This window comes from Saccoglossus kowalevskii, chromosome 16, assembly GCF_978046115.1.
Source record: "Saccoglossus kowalevskii chromosome 16, keSacKowa6.1, whole genome shotgun sequence".
NCBI classification, from domain to species: domain Eukaryota; kingdom Metazoa; phylum Hemichordata; class Enteropneusta; family Harrimaniidae; genus Saccoglossus; species Saccoglossus kowalevskii.
Window position 1 is genome coordinate 15,656,043 of NC_140656.1, and position 24,472 is coordinate 15,680,514.

The 24,472-nt window shown below is 34.8% G+C and overlaps 1 protein-coding gene across 3 annotated transcripts in view; it reads left to right on the forward strand.

Annotated features, from left to right (window-relative positions):
- Positions 1-24,472, forward strand: part of LOC100376759 (autism susceptibility gene 2 protein homolog) — a 98,322-nt gene that overhangs the window by 55,933 nt on the left and 17,917 nt on the right. For all 3 annotated transcript variants that reach the window (XM_085491118.1, XM_085491120.1, XM_085491119.1), the window contains exon 5: positions 3,890-3,916. In XM_085491118.1, coding sequence (XP_085347244.1) covers positions 3,890-3,916 — 27 coding nt within the window. The remainder of the gene's footprint in view (positions 1-3,889; positions 3,917-24,472) is intronic.

Genomic DNA, 24,472 nt, shown 5'->3' on the forward strand with positions numbered 1-24,472 from the left:
TTAGCTCCGCTGTCGACTTTGTCGAGCGGAGCTTATCATATGAGTGATTGTCCGTCGTCGTCGTCGTCGTCCGTGTCAATGTTTTACTTTTTCGACTTCTTCTTGAAAACTACAAGCCTAAATGCTTTGATACTTGGTATATATGTACCTTGGGTAGACCTCTCTTAGGTTTGTTCATTTCATGTTGATATCTTTAATTCTCTAATTTTGGTGAATATTTTTGTCATTTTTGGTAAAAAGTGATATTTTCGACTTCTTGTTAAAAACCGCAAGTGCAATTGCTTTGATATTACATCTATAGGTACTACATGTGGACCTCTCTCAGATTTGTTCATTTCGTGATGATATCTTCAATTCTCTAATTTTGGTGAATATTTTTGTCATTTTTGGTAAAAACTGATATTTTCGACTTCTTGTTAAAAACCGCAAGTGCAATTGCTTTGATATTACATATATAGGTACTACATGTGTACCTCTCTCAGATTTGTTCATTTTGTAATGATATCTTTAATTCTCTAATTTTGGTGAATATTTTTGTCATTTTTGGTAAAAACTGATATTTTCGACTTCTTGTTAAAAACCGCAAGTGCAATTGCTTTGATATTACATATATAGGTACTACATGTGGACCTCTCTCAGATTTGTTCATTTTGTAATGATATCTTTAATTCTCTAATTTTGGTGAATATTTTTGTCATTTTTTGGTGAAAAGTGATATTTTCGACTTCTTGTTAAAAATCGCAAGTCCAATTGCTTTGATACTACATATATAGGTACTACATGTGGACCTCTCTCAGATTTGTTTATTTCGTGATGATATCTTCAATTCTCTAATTTTGGTGAATATTTTTGTCATTTTTGGTAAAAAGTGATATTTTTGACTTCTTGTTAAAAACCGCAAGTCCGATTGCTTTGATATTACATATATAGGTACTACATGTGGACCTCTCTCAGATTTGTTCATTTTGTGATGATATCTTCAATTCTCTAATTTTGGTGAATATTTTTGTCATTTTTGGTAAAAAGTGATATTTTCGACTTCTTGTTGAAAACTGTAAGTCCGATTGCTTTGATATTACATATATAGGTACTACATGTGGACCTCTCTCAGATTTGTTCGTTTTGTGATGATATCTTCAATTCTCTAATTAATTTATTTTGGTGAATATTTTTGTAATTTTTGGTAAAAAGTGATATTTTCGACTTCTTGTTAAAAACTGTAAGTCCGATTGCTTTGATACTATTCATATTGTTCATTTTCTAATGATGTCTTCACTTCTTTAATTGAAATGTGCATTGCTAACAGCGGAGCTATCTCAGCCGATAGGCTGCTTGTTGTTAAAAAAGATGAAGCACGTTTTGTCCTATATTCATTTTTTGATGTACATGTATCACTCAAAGCATAACTCTGTGTATATATTCATTTGATTTTCCAGATAGCGAGTCACATAAAGTAAAAATGATTTAAAAAAAACAATTTTTGCACTATTGCTTTCACATGTTGAACTGTTGACATAATTGTTATCCAGTTTCTAAAGGCTACAGTGTAGCACAGGTAGCTGCTGTAAACTGGTTAATTTTCACTGGTAGGATTTTTTACGATTTTAGGATTTAGCAATAGTTGCTATGGCGCAAGGAAATTTTTCACTGATCCACGGAAAATGTATCTCTCACGATATTAAAGTGGTGTACAGTGAGCTGCAAAACTCTCCTATTATACTGGCTGTAATCCTTAGGTAGATTAGACAAGCAATTTGTAGTGGACCATCAATTCCTAAGAAAAAGAAGTATATGAAAAGCATATTTTGCACTTGGTAAACATGTCCACACTCGACATAAATCACTGGTTACTGACGCAGGGTGTGTTAATCATTTTTCAATGCATTACTGTACTTCATTTGATGTCAACAAGTCACACCTACCAACCTATCTAGCATTGTGTTCCCTGTGTGCCCAGCTACTTTTAAGGATCACTACCACGTCTCTCCTGTCACCATGGATGTCCCTTAACATGCTCCAGAAATGTACACCCATGGCGTGGTGCAAATTTGTCTGGACAACCCTCAGTTTGTCGTTAATTTCCTGCAGTACGTTTTTATAAGAGACAATATCATTTTATTAGGGCCAATACGTAGGTGTTGATAGCTATAATTTGAGATTGATAGTGGTAAATTTTTTTTACCATTTGGGAAATGTATATATGTATTATATACATAAATTTAGCAATAAAATAAGGGAAATGCGTTATTTATTCACTGCGCTGTTATTCCGCTAGTTTTGCTATACTTGAAATCTAAAATGTAATTGTGTGAAATTACAACAGAACTCGTTGTTTTACTGGAAAATCAAGGAATTCAAATTAATGGATTGAAGTAACTAATTAATTAAATACTATAAAACTATTTATATTCACTGATGTTTAATTTCAATATTTTGATGTTTTGAGCAGTTTCACTGGGTTTTAAGTTTACGAATTGGCAGGGAAATTATGAGTTTTATTGTTATTCTACATAGATTTAATTTAGCAAAAAAAACAGCGAATAGAGTATCAGATGAAAATGAATGTGTCTACAGTACTAGTTCAGAGCTCACTGACTTTACAGCTGTAGTGGATGGGATACTGAATTGAAGAGTGCTGAACTTGTGTCTGTTATTCTCTTTGTTAGTGAGGTTTTATCTGAGGTGTCATTCACATGTGTTTAATTGGAAGTAGTGAGTGATATGATACCATGATTCTATGGTATATCAAATGACACACTTTCTGCAGTATATGTCACTAGGAACATTTGTATCTTCAAAGCATATCAAAGAAATGAAAAAAACAAGAAATTCTATTATTAATTGAACCGTAGCCTTGTTTATGTTGGTTATTCGGATAACTTACTGTTCCCCCCCCCTGTATGTTTGTATGAGCTCTGTTTGTGTTGTGTTTATGTCAACATGCGAGGCAAACACTAGACTTTGTATTCCAGCTAAGGATTGGATTCTGTTGAAAAAAAAACAAAACAAAAAAAACATTCTTCTTTCTCCCTATTAGTTATTATCTGTCATTCAACAGTTAAAAAAAAAAAAAATAGCAACCATTTCATTCAACTCATTAAACACCATAATTTTTCAACAATTTTTTTTATGTATTTTCAACAATTTCTGTATTAATTTTTGTTCAATTGTGCATAATTTGTCTGTCTTCAGGTCTTTATCAACATTTTCGAAAAAATCCAGAAACAAAAAAAAAAGGCGCAAGATTTTTATTTTATGGAAGGCAACGAAAGTTGACAAAGGTTAAATTTAAAAAAGTATACACATGGCATACAATAGTGGTTGCCCTTGACTGATTGTTGTTGACATGGACTCTCGTTTAATGCTTCTGTAAATGTAAAACGAGAAATATTAGGTGATTCTATACAAGCTGGGTAATTGAACCTGAAAAAAAAAGCATACTTAAGCCATTAAATAAAATATTAGGGATAGGAATTTAAATGATCTCATTTCTACTGCCACCTAGATATTTTAAGGTTTTTCATACTTTTCAATGCATGCGCGCGTGTAAATGAATTTTTACAGTCTTCCAACTCAACTCTTTTACCAAAAAAATAAGGGTTTTAAACATAATAAACTGTTTGTATCTTACCACTCGTATTTCATTTTGATGAAGAAGAAAGGTGACTGATACAGACATAAGATTAAGGTTTCTCTGGGCTGGATATATAGAGTTGGCTACCCCCGTGTGAAAATGGTAATGGCCACCAAGGGATGTGTAGACAATTTGTATTATAGTAGCTATCAGGTTGAATTATTATAGCTAACAGCTAGATTTAGATTACCCCGTCCCATCATGCACTGCTATTCATGAATATTAATTAGTTCTTTTTTTCTCATTGTATTACAGTGTGACAGCGAAAGTGAAGGGGACCGAGTGAGTACACTCTACTCTATTGTTTTTCATTGTGTATCGTAAACATTGTACTCTAGCATATATGATAGACTTAGAATTGTGTTTGAAGGTGTACTCCTGTTATGGCGCGAATCCGCTGAGAAAGCGTTGTAAAATTGGGCCAAACATCGGAGTATACATGTAAGTGGCTGGCAAGCTCTCTGTGTAGTAGTGTCCCTATTGTAGCGGCTTGTGTGTACTTGCTATAGGTTATCATTATTACAGTTGGCCTTTCCAAATCCTCTAATAGTTAGACTGTAACAGCTGTCTTATTGACTCCCTCATTACTTCACTGTGGATTTCATCCAGCAATTTATGTTTGGGGGGTATAAATCAGTATCACTTCCTCCCTTCAACTTACCCACGTACTGTCTGTAAACATAATTTATGAGACCACATCTTTTTCTGTTTATGTAAGCGTGCTAAAATAATATTTCATTTTTAATACGACGAGGTGGCACAATTACATGTATATATTAGATTTTATTGGGCTGTCCGCTTAACGAGTTGTGGTTAATAGGGCTGGCCAATTTCGGTGCTTCGTACGTCGTCATGCACTGTATGGTAGGAATTTGTGTTACACAAGCTGTGTTATATTTTCTACATGATTAGACTGAGTGTACACTGTACGCTGTTAAAAGTGATAGCCATGTTTGTAGTGTAGCCAGTCAGCTTGTTAACTAAATAGTTGTCAATTGGGCTATATATATATATAGTGTGTTGTATATAATCCCAAACCAGCAGTCAGTCTACTGAAACGTTGCATCCTGCGCCTTCTAAGCCATTACTATTGATTTAATTTAATAACCATGTAAATCATATGAACACAATAACGCAGTTTAAATTGTTAGCATTCGTCTTAACAATAAGACAACCCCTTGCGTGTATACCTGTGGGTTGGTTAGTCTACGTATGTTTAAAAAAAATAAAAAATACTAATAATTGGTGTACGTCTCAAGATGGCGATAGTCTTGAAGTGAAGTCTTGAGTGAGACGTTTGTGTAAGCAAATAAACATGGCTCATCCCAAGGCTTAACCCTAGGAAATTGTTAATATGACAGGGTGGTTGTAATCAGTCTAACATGCAGCGTAGTTGTTCCCATGGGCCACTATCTAACCTATAGGCTATTAATCTATTTTACTTTCCCATGAAAGAGAATTAGTAACATGCTAAATCATAGTGTTATTGTCGTGATGCGCTGGATGGTGATGTTAGTCGTTGTCGGTAGCACCAAGGTACGCTGGCTGGGGCCCATGCAGACAAATAACTCTGTAATTTGAAATGCATCATGTAGTATGGATTTAATATCTCTGCGGTGAATCGCTGCTTTTTTAGATTGCCTTGAATAATTTAACGATGGACGGCATATCAGTAGATGTAACCTTTTTCCTTGATATCTTTCTTCGCTGCTGCATGTGTACACCACAGACAGGTGATATTTCTATGCGGACGTAATTGTTTAACAGGCTAAATTTAAACGTCTCAATTATGTCAAACCAGCTGCCTTTACAGAGCTCTGAATTAGTATTGTATTTTGTGCTACTGTGCAAGTTTGTTTTATTTGCCCTGCGAATGCCTGTATTTTGTTAGGCAAATTAAGCATGTCAACTATTGGCCTCAATTTGCAGGAAGCTGAGGTCACGGGAGGGGGGTATACAAAGTGTGTGAGGGTTTTTTTTCTCCCTTTAGAGGATTAATGTGAAGTGGTTGTTACTGAATCGTATGCAGGGATATCAGCCAGGTCAATAAGGTTAGACAAGTAGCTCAACAGTCCATTGTCTAAGTGTCTCTTTTTCATGTTAAGCTTTTTTTTTGTTTAGTTGCTATTCTGCTACAAGTATAGAATATCAGTGAACTGGAAAGACACATATGCTTAAGGGAGTATTATTTTATAATGAACCGTGCATACTGTTCTTTTGACAAGGCTGATATTCAAAACCTTTTACTCTGGGTTTTAGTGAGTGAAGCCAGTTTTTGGAATTGCCACGCATTGTTGAGAATCGACTACTTGAAGTCTGTCTTTGTGGCAGGTGTAACAACATTGTCCGTAACAGATATCCACTATACAATTGCTAAGTGGAAACCAATCAACTCAGAGGTATTAAAGGCCCAGCAACGACTTGTAACATTTTGTTTACTTTTGTTTGTACAGTCAAAATATGGCACGTAATATCCCCCCCCCCCCCCTGGAGATAATCCCTGTCTCTCTCTAGTAGTGGTGTGGGTTTAACCATAGTGTGTTGATGACATCATGGGTACAATAATACTGATGGCTCATACTGGAACCGCAATTCGAGGTGACTACGCGTACAGATCCCAATTTGCACAGAAACAATAATAATTGATTGCACTATTATAAACATGCGCGCCATTTTCGTTGGAATTTCATGTCACTTTTTAAACATTTTGAGCTTTTATTTTAGATTCCATATTTGCCTGTTAGAATTATATTCGCTTACATAAATAACAGAGCTGTATACAATAATGCATATTTTTTTGAATATAGCAAAATTCAAAGATTTGCGATAATACAAAAATTAAAAGCCTACCAAATATTGCTTTTACATTATCTCGAATCAATTTGGTTTACATTTGTATTTTTATTAACAGTATTGTGTAGAATAACTTGTATTTATAAATTAGTTAGGTCATTATTTCCCAATTATGGCCTGGTCGGTTCTGTTTATACTCTATTTATTTATTGAAGCGTATAACGTGTGTAATATACATGGTTTGTTTTAATGTTTATCTGAAATCCAAATGCACACTACCTGCGACTTTAAATTGTAAACACCTAAACTAAACAACGCTTAAAATATTTCATGTGTTATCTCCAGAAATAATTCTCCTGAGAAAGACATTGGGTGTCATTTTTTGTCCTTCCGTGCTAGTTTTCTGAAATTAATCTAATTTGTTATGTCAGCCAAGGCTGCTCTGTCATTACTTATAATTAAATGTATTCATAAAATTTAAATTGTATATTGTGAATAAGTGTATAACAGTTGATTGTTTATTATTCAAATTAGATGCAAATTAGGTTACCTCTCACATTTTGTGTAACATGCTGATATTGTTGTTAAGAGATCATCATTTTCCCCGCACAGTGAAATGCATTTCCATAATCCATTTCTAAAATTATGTAACTAGTTCTACTGTCATGAAAATGTTGTGTATTAAATGAAATTACGCTATAAGAGAACAATAGTTCTGAGTCACAATATATTATTGCATTCGTACATGTGTCTTATGGTAATAGCTTCGATTTGTTCAACGGATTTCTTTTATATCATTACCTAGATATGTATATGCAGTTTACCGTAACGCAATAACCCGTATTGATCGATTTATTGATCTAGTACGTGGACAGAATATAATTGCTTTCACATTTTGTAAATACTCACTGAAATCTCTATTGATCGTCCATCGATGCTTTCAGCATTTAAAGCCCCGATACTAATTAAACTTGGAAAAGCGGAGCTGCCATGAAATTTAATTAAATTGAGCGCTGGGATAACAAAGTGGTCTCTTACGTCACACAACTCACTAATTTTAGATTATTAAGGGAGCGAGCAGGGGTATCAGGAAGCTACCTGGTGTTCCCAATTGAATTCAGGAAATAGATATAAATGAAAAAAAACATGATTTCACGTTTTTATTGATTTTTATTGGTTTTTTGTACAAAATGCCCCTCTAGGCTGGCTGGCTGGCTGGCTGGCTGGTCTAATTACAGTAGCTACACGTTTGTAGACGTGCAACCCTGCAAGATGACTTTAACCAGAGAGCTGCTCTTGTAGTACACAAGTGTTCTTCACTAAATTATGCTTCCATTTACATTGAACTTGAAATGGCCGTTCCTCGTCTGTTCTAAGATGTTATGCATTTATTTAAATACTTCTAAATTTTTTTTTTTTTTTTTTTTTTGAAAGCAGTTACCACATCTTTCCGTTTCCTAAAGCCACTGTAAATAAATTTAACACAAATTGATATTTTCAGCGTAAATTAATAGTATTTGACATAAATCACCCGATATTATTATCGCTGACACGTCTGGGTGTTTGCACGACTAATATTCAGCACTCAAGAAAGTATAAAATACATTCTCAAGTGAGCTATACTTTATTATGTAATTTAATCTTGTGTTTCAATTTATTGTCTACAGTTGCACAGTGTTGAGCCTTATTTTCATTAAAAATTTCTCCACTGAGAAATTAGACAATCCGAATTACCTGAGAAATTTTTTTTTCAAACTTTAATCAAGTTGGATTAAAATTTATGTGTTTTTTATTGTAGTTTTTAAAATGATTTCTTTGCTAAATGTGCTTAGAGGAGAATAATTGCTATCGCTACTACCGGGTATGCTGTCACTGATTCAGATGTGTGCCACTACCCTGATGGTATGAATAAGAAAACCATGGGGGCAGTATTTGCTTTATTATAAAGTGCATCTACAATTGACCAAATACTGCACTTATTGTATACTGGATCATTAAAATATGACTTATTTACTTATTTTGACCATGGACACATTTTATCATTTACTTAAGTGCGAGCGCTACTAACAGAGCTAGTATTACAGTAATAGAAACACAAAGTATAGCGGAATTAGTAAGCATCATCTATCTAGTAATAATGACTCTCGCCAAGAAAGGTGAGATTGAACATTTTCTAATTATAACCTGTATCAAGAACGAACAAGATAATGGCCAATTGTGTAATTGTAAAAGGATGTGTATTTTTTGTTTGTTTATAATTTATTAATTAAAACAGGATAATGAAAACGAGTTATAGTGAAGAAATTACCATTACATTACAGATAGATAGTTGATGTACAAATCTCCAGATGATCCTCCCTTTTATTTATCTACTAAATTAAAATGTCAGAATGTATTGTTGGTGTTTCTTTAAATAATTGATGCCCTGAGTATCTTGGTAATTAGACCTATGTCCTTAGAGTCCCCACACCCTGTATAATTTTGTACACACCAGTCTATGTGTGACTATTAACTCGAGAAGCAGAATAAACAAGCAAATTGATGTGTGTGAAGAGAGAAATTACACGCTATCAATATTTTTTCGCAGAAATGGTTCGAATTGCTCAATGAATTCTGAAAATTGAACTATGACCTTTGTTGCTATTATTGTTAGTGTGTGTAAAATCATGACGTCAGATAGGCGCAAATGTTAAAAAAATATCATATTTTCGGTGAAAGTGAATCAGCATTGAAATTAATTTCTGGAAACTAAACAAGAATAGTTTTGACCGTGGAGCACTACTATATGTGAGTACCGAAGCCCACATGGTATGGTGAATGATTCTGAAGATGACACAGGTGATTACAGTAGTTACAAAAAAAAAAGGCACTAATCTGTCATCTTCACGTATTGAAGTGTCATTCAGTGGCAGACAGTATTTTTTCCTAGATTGAATGGCACTGTGATAAGATTCATGGGACAAACTGACAGTCGACATGCAAATGTATAGGGTCAGGTACAGTCCAACCATGCAGTCTCATAATTAGACATAGTATATACATATACACAGTCTATACATATATAGATAACCAAAAAAACAAATCACACTCTAAATTGCATAATTATGTATCAGTTTGCATGAAATACAAATGTACTGTTGTCAGGGGAATCATGTTATTAAATTATTTCTAGCCAGGGATTCATTGCAAATGACAACAAATATACAATCTTTGCCTGAATAATCTTACACAGTCTATACATAGTCTATTACTATAATTAGACATAGTCTTTACCTTGCCGTTTATTCGGTGTTATTTGCATGCAGTCTCATGGAATTTAAGTAATGTTGAGTTACATCATTGAACTAGGTTAAAAACATTGTCAGGGAGAAGTGGATTTCAAATTTAGTGGAGTTGATTTATTTTTTCACCTGTTCCCATGATTTTGTGTCGTGACTGATTAGTAATAATAAACAACTTCAACCAGTGTTTAACCAGTGACAGTGCGAGCTTGGTACAGTGTCTGCTTTTAGAAGTCATGGTCTGGGACTTCTACTTATCTGAAACACATTAATCAGGAAAGGTTGTCCTTTCCTTCACTCCTTCACCTGTATTCTTTAAAAGTATTTTTAACTTGTGATGCACTCAATAGGAATCAGAGTTCATCCTGTGTCACCGAATGTATCAGTCATAACCATCAGTGAAAATCTGCGAATATAGATTACCTAATTAGCATAATAACAAGACTTTTAAATTGTACAACTATTTTTCATGAAATTGTGTAGATTTTTGCATCTACTTGGGATGATTAGGAGTCCTGATAAGTTTTAGTTCAATTTTATGCATAATTATTATCTAATTTACACAGCAATTATGTAGGTTCACAATGCTTTCCATGCACATGTACTTTTACTTGGAAATATTTTCACGGTCGAAGTTATATTTGCAATTTCTAATTTTGGAATTTTGTTTAAAAAAAAGTCAGTTATCATTTATTTCGGTTGATAGTTTGATTGAATGAGTTGAAGAATTTTTTCCTTCACCAAATTAACGCATATACTTGCAGCTAGCTACCAATGGGAATTAAGTGAGAACTATCTGGCCATATAAATAATATAATATACAACGTTTATCAATCATAAATTTTATGAAATTAGTCTGGATGCTGTTATCTTACCAGTGCTGTAAAATAACATAATGACTGCCCTTGGGATCTTCTCCCAGCTGCAACAATTGATTTTTAAAAATGAAAGCCCATAATGTTGTAAGTATAGGGAAAAATAAACTTACTTTACTGTGAAATAACCAAAAAAACAAATCACACTCTAAATTGCATTATTATGTATCAGTTTGCATGAAATACAAATGTACTGTTGTCAGGGGAATCATGTTATTAAATTATTTCTAGCCAGGGATTCATTGCAAATGACAACACATATACAATCTTTGCCTGAATAATCTTATCAGAGATAAATTAAAGAAATGTTTTACCTCAGCTTTAATTAAATTTATTGTAAAAAATAATAGTAACTGAACTTACTATTGCATATATATATATATATATATATATATATATATATATATATAAAAGTAGGAGTTCAATATACAAATATATTAATATTGAGGATAATATAATTATCATAATTTATTTGATAATTGATGGTAATATATAGTATAACTGACTGTTTGTTTAAACAGAGTGAAAGTAATGTCTGTCTTGTGTTTCCTAGACCAAAGCCATGGTGATGTCTGTCTGGACATGCATGAACCAGAGCCATGGTGATGTCTGTCTAGACATGCATGAACCAGGGCCATGGCGATGTCTGTCTAGACATGCATGAACCAGAGTCATGGTGATGTCTGTCTATATATATATGTATGAACCAGAGCCATGGTGGTGTCTGTCTAGAAATCCATGAATCAGATCCGTGGTGATGTCTGTCTAGACATCCATGAGCCAGAGCCATGGTGATGTCTGTCTAGACATCCATGACCCAGAGCCATAGTGATGTCTGTCTAGACATGCATGAACCATAGCCATGATGGTGTCTGTCTAGAAATCCATGAACCAGATCCATGGTGATGTCTGTCTGGACATGCATGAACCAGAGCCATGGTGGTGTCTGTCTAGAAATCCATGAACCAGATCCATGGTGATGTCTGTCTGGACATGCATGAACCAGAGCCATGGTGGTGTCTGTCTGGACATGCATGAACCAGAGCCATGGTGGTGTCTGTCTGGACATGCATGAACCAGAGCCGTGGTGGTGTCTGTCTAGACATGCATGAACCATAGCTATGGTGGTGTCTGTCTAGACATACATGAACCATAGCCATGGTGATGTCTGTCTGGAAATCCATGAACCATAGCCATGGTGATGTCTGTCTGGAAATCCATGAACCAGAGCCATGGTGATGTCTGTCCAGACATGCATGAACCAGATCCATGGTGATGTCCGTCTAGACATACATGAACTATAGCCATGGCGATGTCTGTCTGGAAATCCATGAACCAGAACCATGGTGATGTCTGTCTGGACATGCATGAACCAGAGCCATGGTGATGTCTGGTTGGACATGCATGAACCAGAGCCATGGTGATGTCTGTCTGGACATGCATTAACCAGAGCCATGGTGATGTCTGTCCAGACATGCATGAACCAGAGCCATGATGATGTCTGTCCAGACATGCATGAACCAGAGCCATGATGATGTCTGTCCAGACATGCATGAACCAGAGCCATGGTGATGTCTGGTTGGACATGCATGAACCAGAGCCATGATGATGTCTGTCCAGACATGCATGAACCAGAGCCATGATGATGTCTGTCCAGACATGCATGAACCAGAGCCATGGTGATGTCTGTCTAGACGTGCATTAACCAGTGCCTTGCTGACATCTAGCCTTTCCATGTACGTAAACCATATTTTTAATAGCTCGGTAGTCAGTCAGACCTACTGTATATTCTTCAACTTCTGCCCTGACTTTATTGTAACTTCATTATTGATGCAATCTAGTATTTAGTGAAGGCAATCTCATTTAGAAAGGATTTGATATTCAATGTAATGTTTATAACATAATCATTTTTACAGATGGCTGCATGTAATTTGTGTTTTGAGTGATTAAACCTGTCATAGCATGTACAGTTAACTAGAAAATATTTGGTAGTTATATTTAGCTCTTTGTACATGTATGTGTTTTCCATAATTAGCTTTATTGAGGAATGATGGTATGTCGTAATCACACGTTTCTCATACCCTGCTTTTTCTATTTATTTTGTTGTCTTTTTGTGTTTTTTTTTCTTTAGAGCAATGATAAAAACGCTGTTTTGCGAGTGCTGTTTGTAATTTCAATTTGTTTGTATCATGTTATTGTGCAGTCTAAGGCAATTACGAGTTGTACATATTTTATTGGCTCGCTGAAAGAGATACATGTGACCTCAATCAAGCATTTGGGGCTCTATGTACAAAATATAACTGGTGTACTTCTCAATTTATCGCATCTATTCAAAATCTTTGTCCCTGCCAGTATACTTGATAACACAAATGTGGCGTTATTCGAATAAATTGTTAACTGTCGTTTGAACTATGGAGGCCAGTATAGAGTGTGAAATCCACATGCAAGGTCAAGTCCTGTCAGCTGTATACAGTATATGCTACATTTTGTGATAATTTTTTTCATCGTCTAAATTTAATTTTTAGTTTGCTTTTAAATTTTTCATGAATTCAGGATCTTGTTACGTTCTGTGCTATATATCGGGAGGAGATTTTTTTTTTTTTAGCGAGTAGTACTAATGATTGCACTATAAATTGTTAAATTTTTGCTGTTAGAAATTTAGTTATTTTGTGAAGACCAAATTTTGGAAAGGCACTGTGACTGAAATTAAAGCCGTTTACAGAATATATAGAAACAATTTTATTTTATTATTTTTGGGGGGGGGGAATAATAATAATTTTTATGAATGATCTATAAAATTTCAAATAATGGTCTGAAAAAAATAAAATACAAATTTTTAGTGATTTTATCCTGCCTGTATAAAATATCTTTTCGTACATAGTAGTAGAAAGTTGCAAAGTCTCGTGGGTAAATGGGCATTACCAAATGACATCCGTAGCGAGTGAAATCATCCTTTTCGGATTTGAGTGAAGCACAAGCGATAAATGCTTTAATATGAATATTTTATAAATTGTCATAAAAAACATAATGCCCTCATGAAAATAAGAGTATATAGACACACATGAAAAGGACTACCATACATTATATTGTTATAGCATTTTCCTCTAAACATTGTTGTCTGTGGGTCTAACACAGATAAGAATAAAAAATCAATGTGCAGCTTAAGAAACTGCCCAACTGTTTTTACTGTATTGAGATAGCATCATTGAGGTTTCTCACTCGGAAATGTGAAAAGTTGCACTGTGTTTAATAACATTGTACAGTTGCAAAGACCTTTATAATTAATTACGATGTTCTGTCACAGTTTTTCATTTTTAAGATAAATGCATCGGATTCCTGATTCAACTGATTAAGTTATATTTATGCTATTTATTGTGTTTTTGTGAAAGAAAAAAATAGGATCAAATATTACCGACGCCATATTGGAAGGCAATTGAGTCTGCTCGATGTCGCTAAATTACTTTCTCAATAAAACACTAAAGAGAGGAAATAGGAAATCAGTCATGGATCGGCCATTGTAGTTGATTTTAAATTTTTCTTTCATTAGATTGTATCATGGGCCTATTATTCCTCGCGTTAAAGTTAAATCCAGTATTTTTGGCATGTATTGAATTTTCTGATATGAAAATGGTTCAGATATAGCAAACAATTCCATCTAATGAAACATTTAACAGCAAGACACACATCCATTTGTAGGATGATTGTAATTTGTTACACTGCAACGCTAAAAGCCTTATTTTCTTTTTTTTTTTTACTATTATTAAATAAACGCTTATTTTTAAAATGAAAAGTGGAAGAAAAAAAAACGCCATAATTTAATATGTGTATAGTAGTAGAAGTGAGTGATAGGGTGATGGCCAATAAATGATTGTCTATTCATTACTCCTGTCTTTATCTGCGATAATACAGCCTCTCATGGGATAGACTTGTTATGCTAGCCACAGATAGCTTTCCATCCCATCCTACACTTTTATTCCACCCTAGGGAGCTTTTCTAAGGATTCCCCGGATTTATGAAAAAGACTCAATTTGATTATAAAAAATGTATTTATTCCCTAATGATAGATGTCAAAGGAAAAGAACGGTTGCTATGGTTATCAGGGTTTTTAAAAGGATGCGTTAAACTGTTTCTTGGAATAGGTGTCTTGCGAACATTTCTTTTGATACATGATGCCGCTGATAATGTTCCAAAAAAAATATATATATATATATATTTTAACTAATAATACAGTGAATATATATTCTGTTTTAATGGTTTAGATATATTTTAAAGTTGAATTCCTACTTTGTATGATCCGCAGAAAACCTCTCACTGACTCCTGGAAACATCATAATGGCATTTGATTGTGTATAACAGTGTATGAAAAAATCTTATCCGTCGGAATCGTAAAATCAAATTTAGAAGGTTCTCCTGAAAATAAAGTAAACTTGAGTGATGACACCAATGATGTTTGATTTGAAGATCAGGCACCATAACTTTCGGTGCGGGCTTGCTTCAATCTCCAGTATTTGAGGAATTGTTACCATAGCAACTGATTTTATCATTTTTCATGGTGATCACAATAATCAGTAGGTGTTCTGCATATAATACAAAGTAGGAATATAACTTTAATGTGTTTAAGATTGATGGATTTATATTATAAGCAAATGCCATTCGAATGAGTGATGAACTCTTTAGCCTATATAGTTCAGTCATCGCATGGTTATATAGGTTTGTTTTCCTATTGTTGTATTATGAGGTTATTACTTGTTCAAACAGCTCTTTGTTTTCAGTGACGTCATTATATTATTTGTATATTGGAGTTAAATAAGTAAATAATGCTCATTACCTGAATATTACCATAACTATAATTGTTTTAATATTAATCTTTCATTTTGCTGCAATTGATGTCATTCAATCTGAATGTATCACATTGCTGTCACAGTGTTAAAAATAGGTATGGCACAGTATTTTTCTGTGTACTGTTCTTATCCATTAAGTGGTGACGTTTAACATGAATATCATTCATCTTGTCACCTTGTCTAAACCGGTGATGATGTGCTCTATGGCCTTGCATAAATTATTTTTATTCCCCCCCCCCCTCATCTATATTTCGAATGAGTGTGACGTTGTAGGTATTCGCGAATCTAAGGTGACATCACAAGAATCTCAGAGTGTCTACCGATTGGTCGCCGCACTGTGACGTCATTGTTTACATTTCTCGCCAACCAGCATGCGAATGTCTGATAACGAATGACGCTTACTGATCAGCTGTAGCTTGCGATCTACATTTGTATGATGACAGCTTTGACTGTGAGTTGGTTTATCTAGCAGGGACATGGTCAATAAGGTCAATCGGTAATCGTTATTTTTATACAGCAATTATTATTTCGCTTATACCAAAATAATGTGAATACTATTGAAGGTATGATTGACCGTCTCTGGCAAACCAGTCACCGTGCACACAAATACAACGGCTTATATGATATATACGGTATAAGCGAAATAATAATCTAAAAATAACGATTACCGATTGACCTAAATGACCGTCACAATGCTATTCATATTATAGCATGAGAAAAGCCTAAATTATTATTAGATATGCCAAGAATACACTGGTGGTATATGTAGATAAATCTACATGTAAATCTGAATCAGTTCTATTCAGCCAAATATTGGATCTTCTATTGTGCTTTGAATAGTGGGAATACTGAATAGGTACATAATATTGTTAAATTATCCATGTGCGATTTCTATCAAATTAGGGATACCATAGTGTTGATATGATTTGTATTTTGTGCTGTTGTCGTAGAATGATTGTGTTGTTGATTATTAACCTTTTCACCACTAGATTTTTTCTCCCAAATTTTTCTGCACTTTTTTTTTCTTGTATTCTTCAATATTTCTGGAAATGAAGCCTAAAGACAAAATTTAAGTAAATTTTTACTGAAAAAATTCAGGTTTTTTGTCCCACTTTTCTGAAAAAAGTGCAGACTATAAACGAGCCCATTTTGTGAATTTGTGATGAAAAAAAAGTTAAAAGAATATATTTTTGCGAGTTGGTGCAATATTGTCATTGTGAATGTTTTACTGGTATTCACAGCAACTTTCACAAAATTTTGTCTTTGCTTTTAAAATTATGAAATTGAGAATATTTCTAACTGTTATATTTCAATGATACACGGTATACCCACAGGAATCGGTGTTAACATGGCTGCCATCACACTGCGTGTTGCGTGTCTTGTGCGATGTGTAAATTAATTTGAATGACGACTGTCATGCTGAAACTTGACTCGGGTTACGTCAGTTTTGTCAGTGTTTCATGGAAGGTTAACGCACTTTTGAGCTGAATTCAAATTTTGCACTACTGAGCATGTTACTGCACGTATATGCAATGCATTATGGGAAGAACCTCCCATTGCATACGATGGAAAACAAGTATGATTCTGGAAACTCAATAAATTTTTTTTAAATTTCAAATATTCAATGATCTCATATCACCAAGGAAATTTTTTAGATTTTTTAAACAAATAATCTCACCACTGAAAGCAGTGCATAAATGGGAATTTTGACCATTTTCCCTGTTATTTTTGACTGTATACCTCCAAAAATCAATCAAGTGATTTTGTTTTTCATTTTCGCTATAATAATAAAAAGCATGATACAATCATCAATTTGCCTTGAACCTCCGTAATACTGCTACACATGTAAATAGAACTTATGTGTACTTGATAATACCTGGTAAGTACATTGTACATATGAGGGAATAGCCACATGCATAACAGCCGTGTTCTATCTTATTAGAATTCAGATCAGATCCACCTTTAATTTGAACCTAAACAGCGTGATGAAAGAAGACATGTAAACATGGTTGTCATGTAGCAACCAGTAGTAATTACCGCATGATGCGAGTACTAACCGTCTGTTAACCAGTTCGTGTGATGCTTTGCCAGCTTTCAAAGTAGATACATACAAATTTGTGCGGGTCATGTGGAAGATAGTGTCTCAGCTTTTTGAATAAATATCAGATATTGTAAACTTGCTTTCAGCTGTGCTTGTGCCAATAAAACTTCAAAGCTGCGTAAGTGAAAATCGCAAAATAGATTTAACTTTAACAACAATTTTTTAGAACTACTTTTTTAAGGTCGTCACATGTATTTGACTTGCATATAATTTGCATAGTATGGGATCCACATAGAACACTCATGGTCGTAGCAACCACTGCCCTTCAAGACAATTCTGTAAAACCCCCTGTATGTTCAGTGATTCTAAATTTGTGAAGTACCTGCTGATTTTTGATTAACCTAATTGCTATAAACACTTAACATAAGATCGTGTGAGGTTTTTGTTCATGTTCTCTTTTTACTGGGTAGAGTTATTTAAGTGTATTAATTTTTACATGGGGACTACTGAGCTCCGTTTGTTAATGGAGTAAATTTGGTGATATTATCTGATACTATGTAAGAGGTTGCCGGGGTAACCTTTAATCATTAACACTATCGACAGGCTACATGCATCTCGTACTAGAATATACATTAATACAGCACCATTTGTCAGGGAATAATTACGCCTATTTTTTTTTACTATTGTTGTGACATTGTTTGAAACTCGAGTAGCAATAGAACTGACTTACGAAAATGGAAAATGTTTTGTATTAACTGTTGCTCAACGTTAAAATATTAAAGCGGTTCATTTCAAAAGGCGACAATCATGACAGTATCTCACGAATATGACACGCAGGTTATATTACATATTCCACACATGTTAGGCTAGAATTAGGGATAGGAATTATAGCATGCCAAACGAGTCCTATCACATTGACGGGAGATAAGACAACGGTCTCAACGTGAAATGAGTTAGTTTTATCAAGTAGCGTCGTCGATAACCCAAGTCTCTCTAGACGATCGGCGTTTACTGATTTATATGAGCGATGTGGGCACATGATAGAAAGTGGAGAACTCACGATAAGAATTGAGATAAAAGAGTTCATTAATAGTGCTTATTAGATGGATAGTATCTTCCTCTGGGAATTCAAAGAATTGATGAATTATATTGAATGCACCTGTATATTACTATACTTGTGTATTGGGCAAATTGTCTTATAATTAGTTGTAGTAGTATGGGAGTCATCCGTCAATTTCCTTTGATGTCTGCTTTATTGCTTCATGAGGCGTCCACGTATCCCTCTCTGCTATTGTCACTACATGCCGATCAGCCGGCCTTTTCTTATCAGCTGGGTATTATCTTTTGTATTTCTTCCTCCGTTACAAGATAAATCCTTATAAATTATGTACTTGAAAAGTTGTCTCATGCATCCATATTTTATGGTAAGATTCTGAGTAGAAAGAAAGGAGTGTATCGTACATTGATATGACAAAGTTTCAAATGATCCCGAATGGTCATTTTGGAAGTAGTGCAGCTTTGATTTGAGTTCAATGCGTGACCCCCAAAAGGTCAAACATCCTGTAATTTTTGGGAGTGGGTACAAAAATACTATTGATAGACATTTGTTTATTATTATTATTAATTATTATTATTATTAATATTTCTTCCCCTAAATTACATTTGATATTGAAGTTCAAAAACAGCTAAACATGAATGGAAATTGACACACTGTATTTGCTCTACCAGTAGCACATGTGCTAAAGTGATTGTCGTAGGTTTGTCTATGGCCAAAATAAATTGTATTTGAGTAATCAAGTATGCAGTTAATAGTTTATAAGCACTATTAGTAATACGCTAATAGAGCAATTACGGTATGTATGATATTGGACATTTTACCAATACCCTGAAAAAGTACCAGGATGTATGACCTTTAGGGGTCATGCATAAGTAACAGGATGTATAACCTTTAGGGGTCATGCATAAGTACCAGGATGTATAACCTTTATGGGGTCATGCATAAGTACCAGGATGTATAACCTTTATGGGGTCATGCATAAGTACCAGGATGTATAACCTTTAGGGGTCATGCATAAGTGCCATGATGTATAACCTTTAGGGGTCATGCATAAGTACCAGGATGTATAACCTTTAGGGGTCATGCATAAGTGCCATGATGTATAACCTTTAGGGGTCATGCATAAGTGCCATGATGTATAACCTTTAGGGGTCATGCATAAGTACCAGGATGTATAACCTTTAGGGGTCATGCATAAGTGCCATGATGTATAACCTTTAGGGGTCATGCATAAGTAACAGGATGTATAACCTTTAGGGGTCATGCATAAGTGCCATGATGTATAACCTTTAGGGGTCATGCATAAGTACCAGGATGTATAACCTTTAGGGGGTCATGCATAAGTACCAGGATGTATAACCTTTAGGGGATCATGCATAAGTACCAGGATGTATAACCTTTAGGGGGTCATGCATAAGTACCAGGATGTATAACCTTTAGGGGTCATGCATAAGTAACAGGATGTATAACCTTTAGGGGGTCATGCATAAGTGCCATGATGTATAACCTTTAGGGGTCATGCATAAGTACCAGGATGTATAACCTTTAGGGGGTCATGCATAAGTACCAGGATGTATAACCTTTAGGGGGTCATGCATAAGTACCAGGATGTGTGATAAGGGTCATGCTCAAGACCTACGAATATTTTCCTGATTTTAAACTTGATTTTAATTTAAATATCAGCCAATTTTTACTGTGATTTTGACCTTTTTGATTTGTCACCTGCGTTGATTTCAAATATCAAATCATTTATGCTTGCTGGATAATTGAAAATATCAGGAAAATACTCTCAATCTGTGATTGCTGATTGTTAGATTGAACTTGACTGTTAAGTATAGTAACTCGATCATGTGTTTCAATCAAGGATACAATGCACTTTGGTGAAAGTAATCAAATTTGACATTGTTATTCATGGTTTATTTATTATTATTATTATACTTATGTCACCTTACAGCCTGGCATAATTTTGTGGTATTGCATGAGGCATCTGTATTCTCGCTTATTAGATGATTCAAATTTAAAATATGGCATATTTAAAAATAAAGTTCATAGCTAGAATTTCTCACAAATTTGGTCACCCTCTTGTTGAGTTCCAAGCGATTGGACTTCGGATTGAGAAGATGCAAAATAAAAAGGTTGTTACGGTGATACTGCAATGTGCAGATTCAGGCATCAACCATACTCTCCATGGATGTTTTTTATTAGTACATATAAAGTTTATTTCATTTGAAAATAATCCTTATCAGAAATAATACATTAACCTTGTTCTTCCTCAGAAAATGGCCAAATATGGTGACTAAATAATTTGCATATGCATTATGTTGCAATGGAATAATTAGCATATCAACAACCTGTTTTATCTATTGAAAGTTTAAGCATACATGTAACATTGCAGTGACCAAATCATCGTAAAACCACGTGTTTAATGGAGTGGAAGTATTGAGTAAAAAATAATCTGTCACCTAATATATTTTTATGTTTATTTATAATAAATAATGATAAACTAACATTTGAAACAAAATAAATAAATTTTAATACAGTGATAATAAAATAAATGCATTAACAAATAAATATACTTTTTTGGTGAGGGATTATTTTTTTCTAACAACAATCAAATGTGTGAACTTTGTTCAGTGAACCCACCATTGAACTTCTATGCGTTAAACCTCATTTCCTTTTGCCATCAATAACACCATATTAAGCATGGCTGCTCACATGTACATCCACCAGGCATGACAATGTGTATTGAAGATACAGCCATGTGAAAGTGTTTCTCCATCAAGTGTAATTTATTTATCTCTAACAAAAGTGTGTCCTTGAATAGAGGTTTAGACAAGAATAAGACGGGCAAACAAAACACGTTTGAAGTTCAATGACGCAGGTGTAATGAGTGAACAGATTAACCATGGTAATTTAAACGATGCGTCTTTTGTATTATTGTGTGAATAGTATAAGATCTATGCCACTTGCTTCACTCTGCTGACTCTTTTAATATAGTTAACTAGCTTACTCACTGCTTTTATGGTCCAAGGTAGGACCCCAGTCTGGTAACTCTTTTCATATAGCTAACTGGCTTCTACACTGCCTTGTAGTCCAAGGTAGGACCCCAGTCTGGTAACTCTTTTCGTATAGCTAACTGGCTTCTACACTGCTTGATTGTCCAAGGTAGGACCCCAGTCTGGTAACTCTTTTCATATAGCTAACTGGCTTCTACACTGCTTGATGGTCCAAGGTAGGACCCCAGTCTGGTAACTCTTTTCATATAGCTAACTGGCTTCTACACTGCTTGATGGTCCAATGTAGGACCCCAGTCTGGTAACTCTTTTTTATATAGCTAACTGGCTTCTACACTGCTTGATGGTCCAAGGTAGGACCCCAGTCTGGTAACTCTTTTCGTATAGCTAACTGGCTTCTACACTGCTTGGTAGTCCAAGGTAGGACCCCAGTCTGGTAACTTTTTAGCTCCGCTGTCGACTTTGTCGAGCGGAGCTTATCATATGAGTGATTGTCCGTCGTCGTCCGTATATAGCTAACTGGCTTCTACACTGCTTGATGGTCCAAGGTAGGACCCCAGTCCGGTAACTCTTTTCGTATAGCTAACTGGCTTCTACACTGCTTGGTAGTCCAAGGTAGGACCCCAGTCTGGTAACTCTTTTCATATAGCTAACTGGCTTCTACACTGCTTGATGGTCCAAGGTAGGACCCCAGTCTGGTAACTCTTTTCGTATAGCTAACTGGCTTCTACACTGCTTGGTAGTCCAAGGTAGGACCCCAGTCTGGTAACTTTTTTCATATAGCTAACTGGCTTCTACACTGCTTGATGGTCCAAGGTAGGACCCCAGTCTGGTAACTCTTTTCATATAGCTAACTGGCTTCTACACTGCTTGATTGTCCAAGGTAGGACCCCAGTCTGGTTACTCTTTTCATATAGCTAACTGGCTTCTACACTGCTTGATGGTCCAAGGTAGGACCCCAGTCTGGTAACTCTTTTCATATAGCTAACTGGCTTCTACACTGCTTGATGGTTCAAGGTAGGACCCCAGTCTGGTAACTCTTTTCGTATAGCTAACTGGCTTCTACACTGCTTGATGGTCCAAGGTAGGACCCCAGTCTGGTAACTCTTTTCATATAGCTAACTGGCTTCTATACTGCTTGATGGTCCAAGGTAGGACCCCAGTCTGGTAACTCTTTTCATACAGCTAACTGGCTTCTACACTGCTTGGTAGTCCAAGGTAGGACCCCAGTCTGGTAACTCTTTTCGTATAGCTAACTGGCTTCTACACTGCTTGATGGTCCAAGGTAGGACCCCAGTCTGGTAACTCTTTTCGTATAGCTAACTGGCTTCTACACTGCTTGATGGTCCAAGGTAGGACCCCAGTCTGGTAACTCTTTTCATATAGCTAACTGGCTTCTATACTGCTTGGTAGTTCATGGTAGGACCCCAGTCTGGTAACTCTTTTCATATAGCTAACTGGCTTCTACACTGCTTGATGGTCCAAGGTAGGACTCCAGTCTGGTAACTCTTTTCATATACTGTAGAATACTTTAGTTTCGCTTGGAATTTATTTTCGCTATTTTCGCTGAAGGGATGATTCCGTGAAAATAAAATCCAGCGAATATACTTTTTTTCCTATATTTCACATTAAACTCATCAAAAATCAGTGAAAATAAAGTCCATACAAAACACCCGAAAAGCCTTTTCAGCGAAAATTAATTCCAGCGAAAATAAAGTATTCCACAGTAGCTAACTGGCTTCTACACTGCTTGATGGTCCAAGGTAGGACCCCAGTCTGGTAACTCTTTTCATATAGCTAACTAGATTCTTATAGTTACAGTGTAGTTATAAAATAAGTACTTATTATGTCTGGTTGTCCTGAATCATTGAAAAATAAAGACTACCTTGACATGTGTGAATATTTCCTGTCAAAATCTGTCTGTAATTAATCATTTTATTATTAGTCAGTAGTGTGTAAACTGTCTTGGTTGACTGACTATTTGTATTTTGAGATAAATGGTAAAATAATTTGCATAAAATGCCATTTTAGCAGCAGTTTCCAAAGAACACAATGAAAGCAAATTTTTTTTATTAAAAACCTACTAAGAAATATTCTTTTTACTATTTCTAGACATCAAAAAGTACCTTGTAAGGCACTATATATTTTTTTTCATCAAATGTCACAGTGCAAAAGTTTGAGATATTTATATATAAATTGCCAAAGGAAACAATGGTAACAAAATGCTATTGTCACTGTATTTTATTGATTGATTTTCTTCGAATATTCTTTGAGTACGGTGAACCCTATATCTATAATTCATTTGTTTTTCTTGTAACATGATATAACAAATACGATATGCAGGATGACAATATTTTTACCTTTGTGTAGCTTTCTACATTAACATGAATTCCGTTGGAAATAGTTCTAAAAAATCCCAGTTTTGTATATTTTCAGTTTTTTCCTAAAAATAGTGTTCTAATCACTTTAAAAAAAAAAAAACATAATTTTTTCGTTTTTATTTAATAGGCTGCTGTCCCACGAATGACCTTAAACACATTTAACGTATTTTTTTTTTTTAATATGATGATTGATTTGTAACTTTAATGTCTTTCCTGTCACACATGTGCTGTCATGTCATGTTTTTATGTTTTATTTATAAAATTTTGACAATCTTTTTACACCACAGTAAAGTAAAAACAATCTTTTGTGAAGAGCTCACCTTTTTGTCAGGTACATCTTCTGTGTATACACAACATTTGTTGACCCTGTGATCTGCAGTAATGATCTGGAACTTCACACAGCCCTCTTGGGGAGAAAAAACCCAGCTATATTAATTTCCGCATCACTCTTTAGCATTACCATAATTATATTTATTGCCAATAAATTAATAAAATATCACCTTGATTGCTTTTACTTAATTACGTAATCGATATTAATTTGGGTAGCCAAGCCTA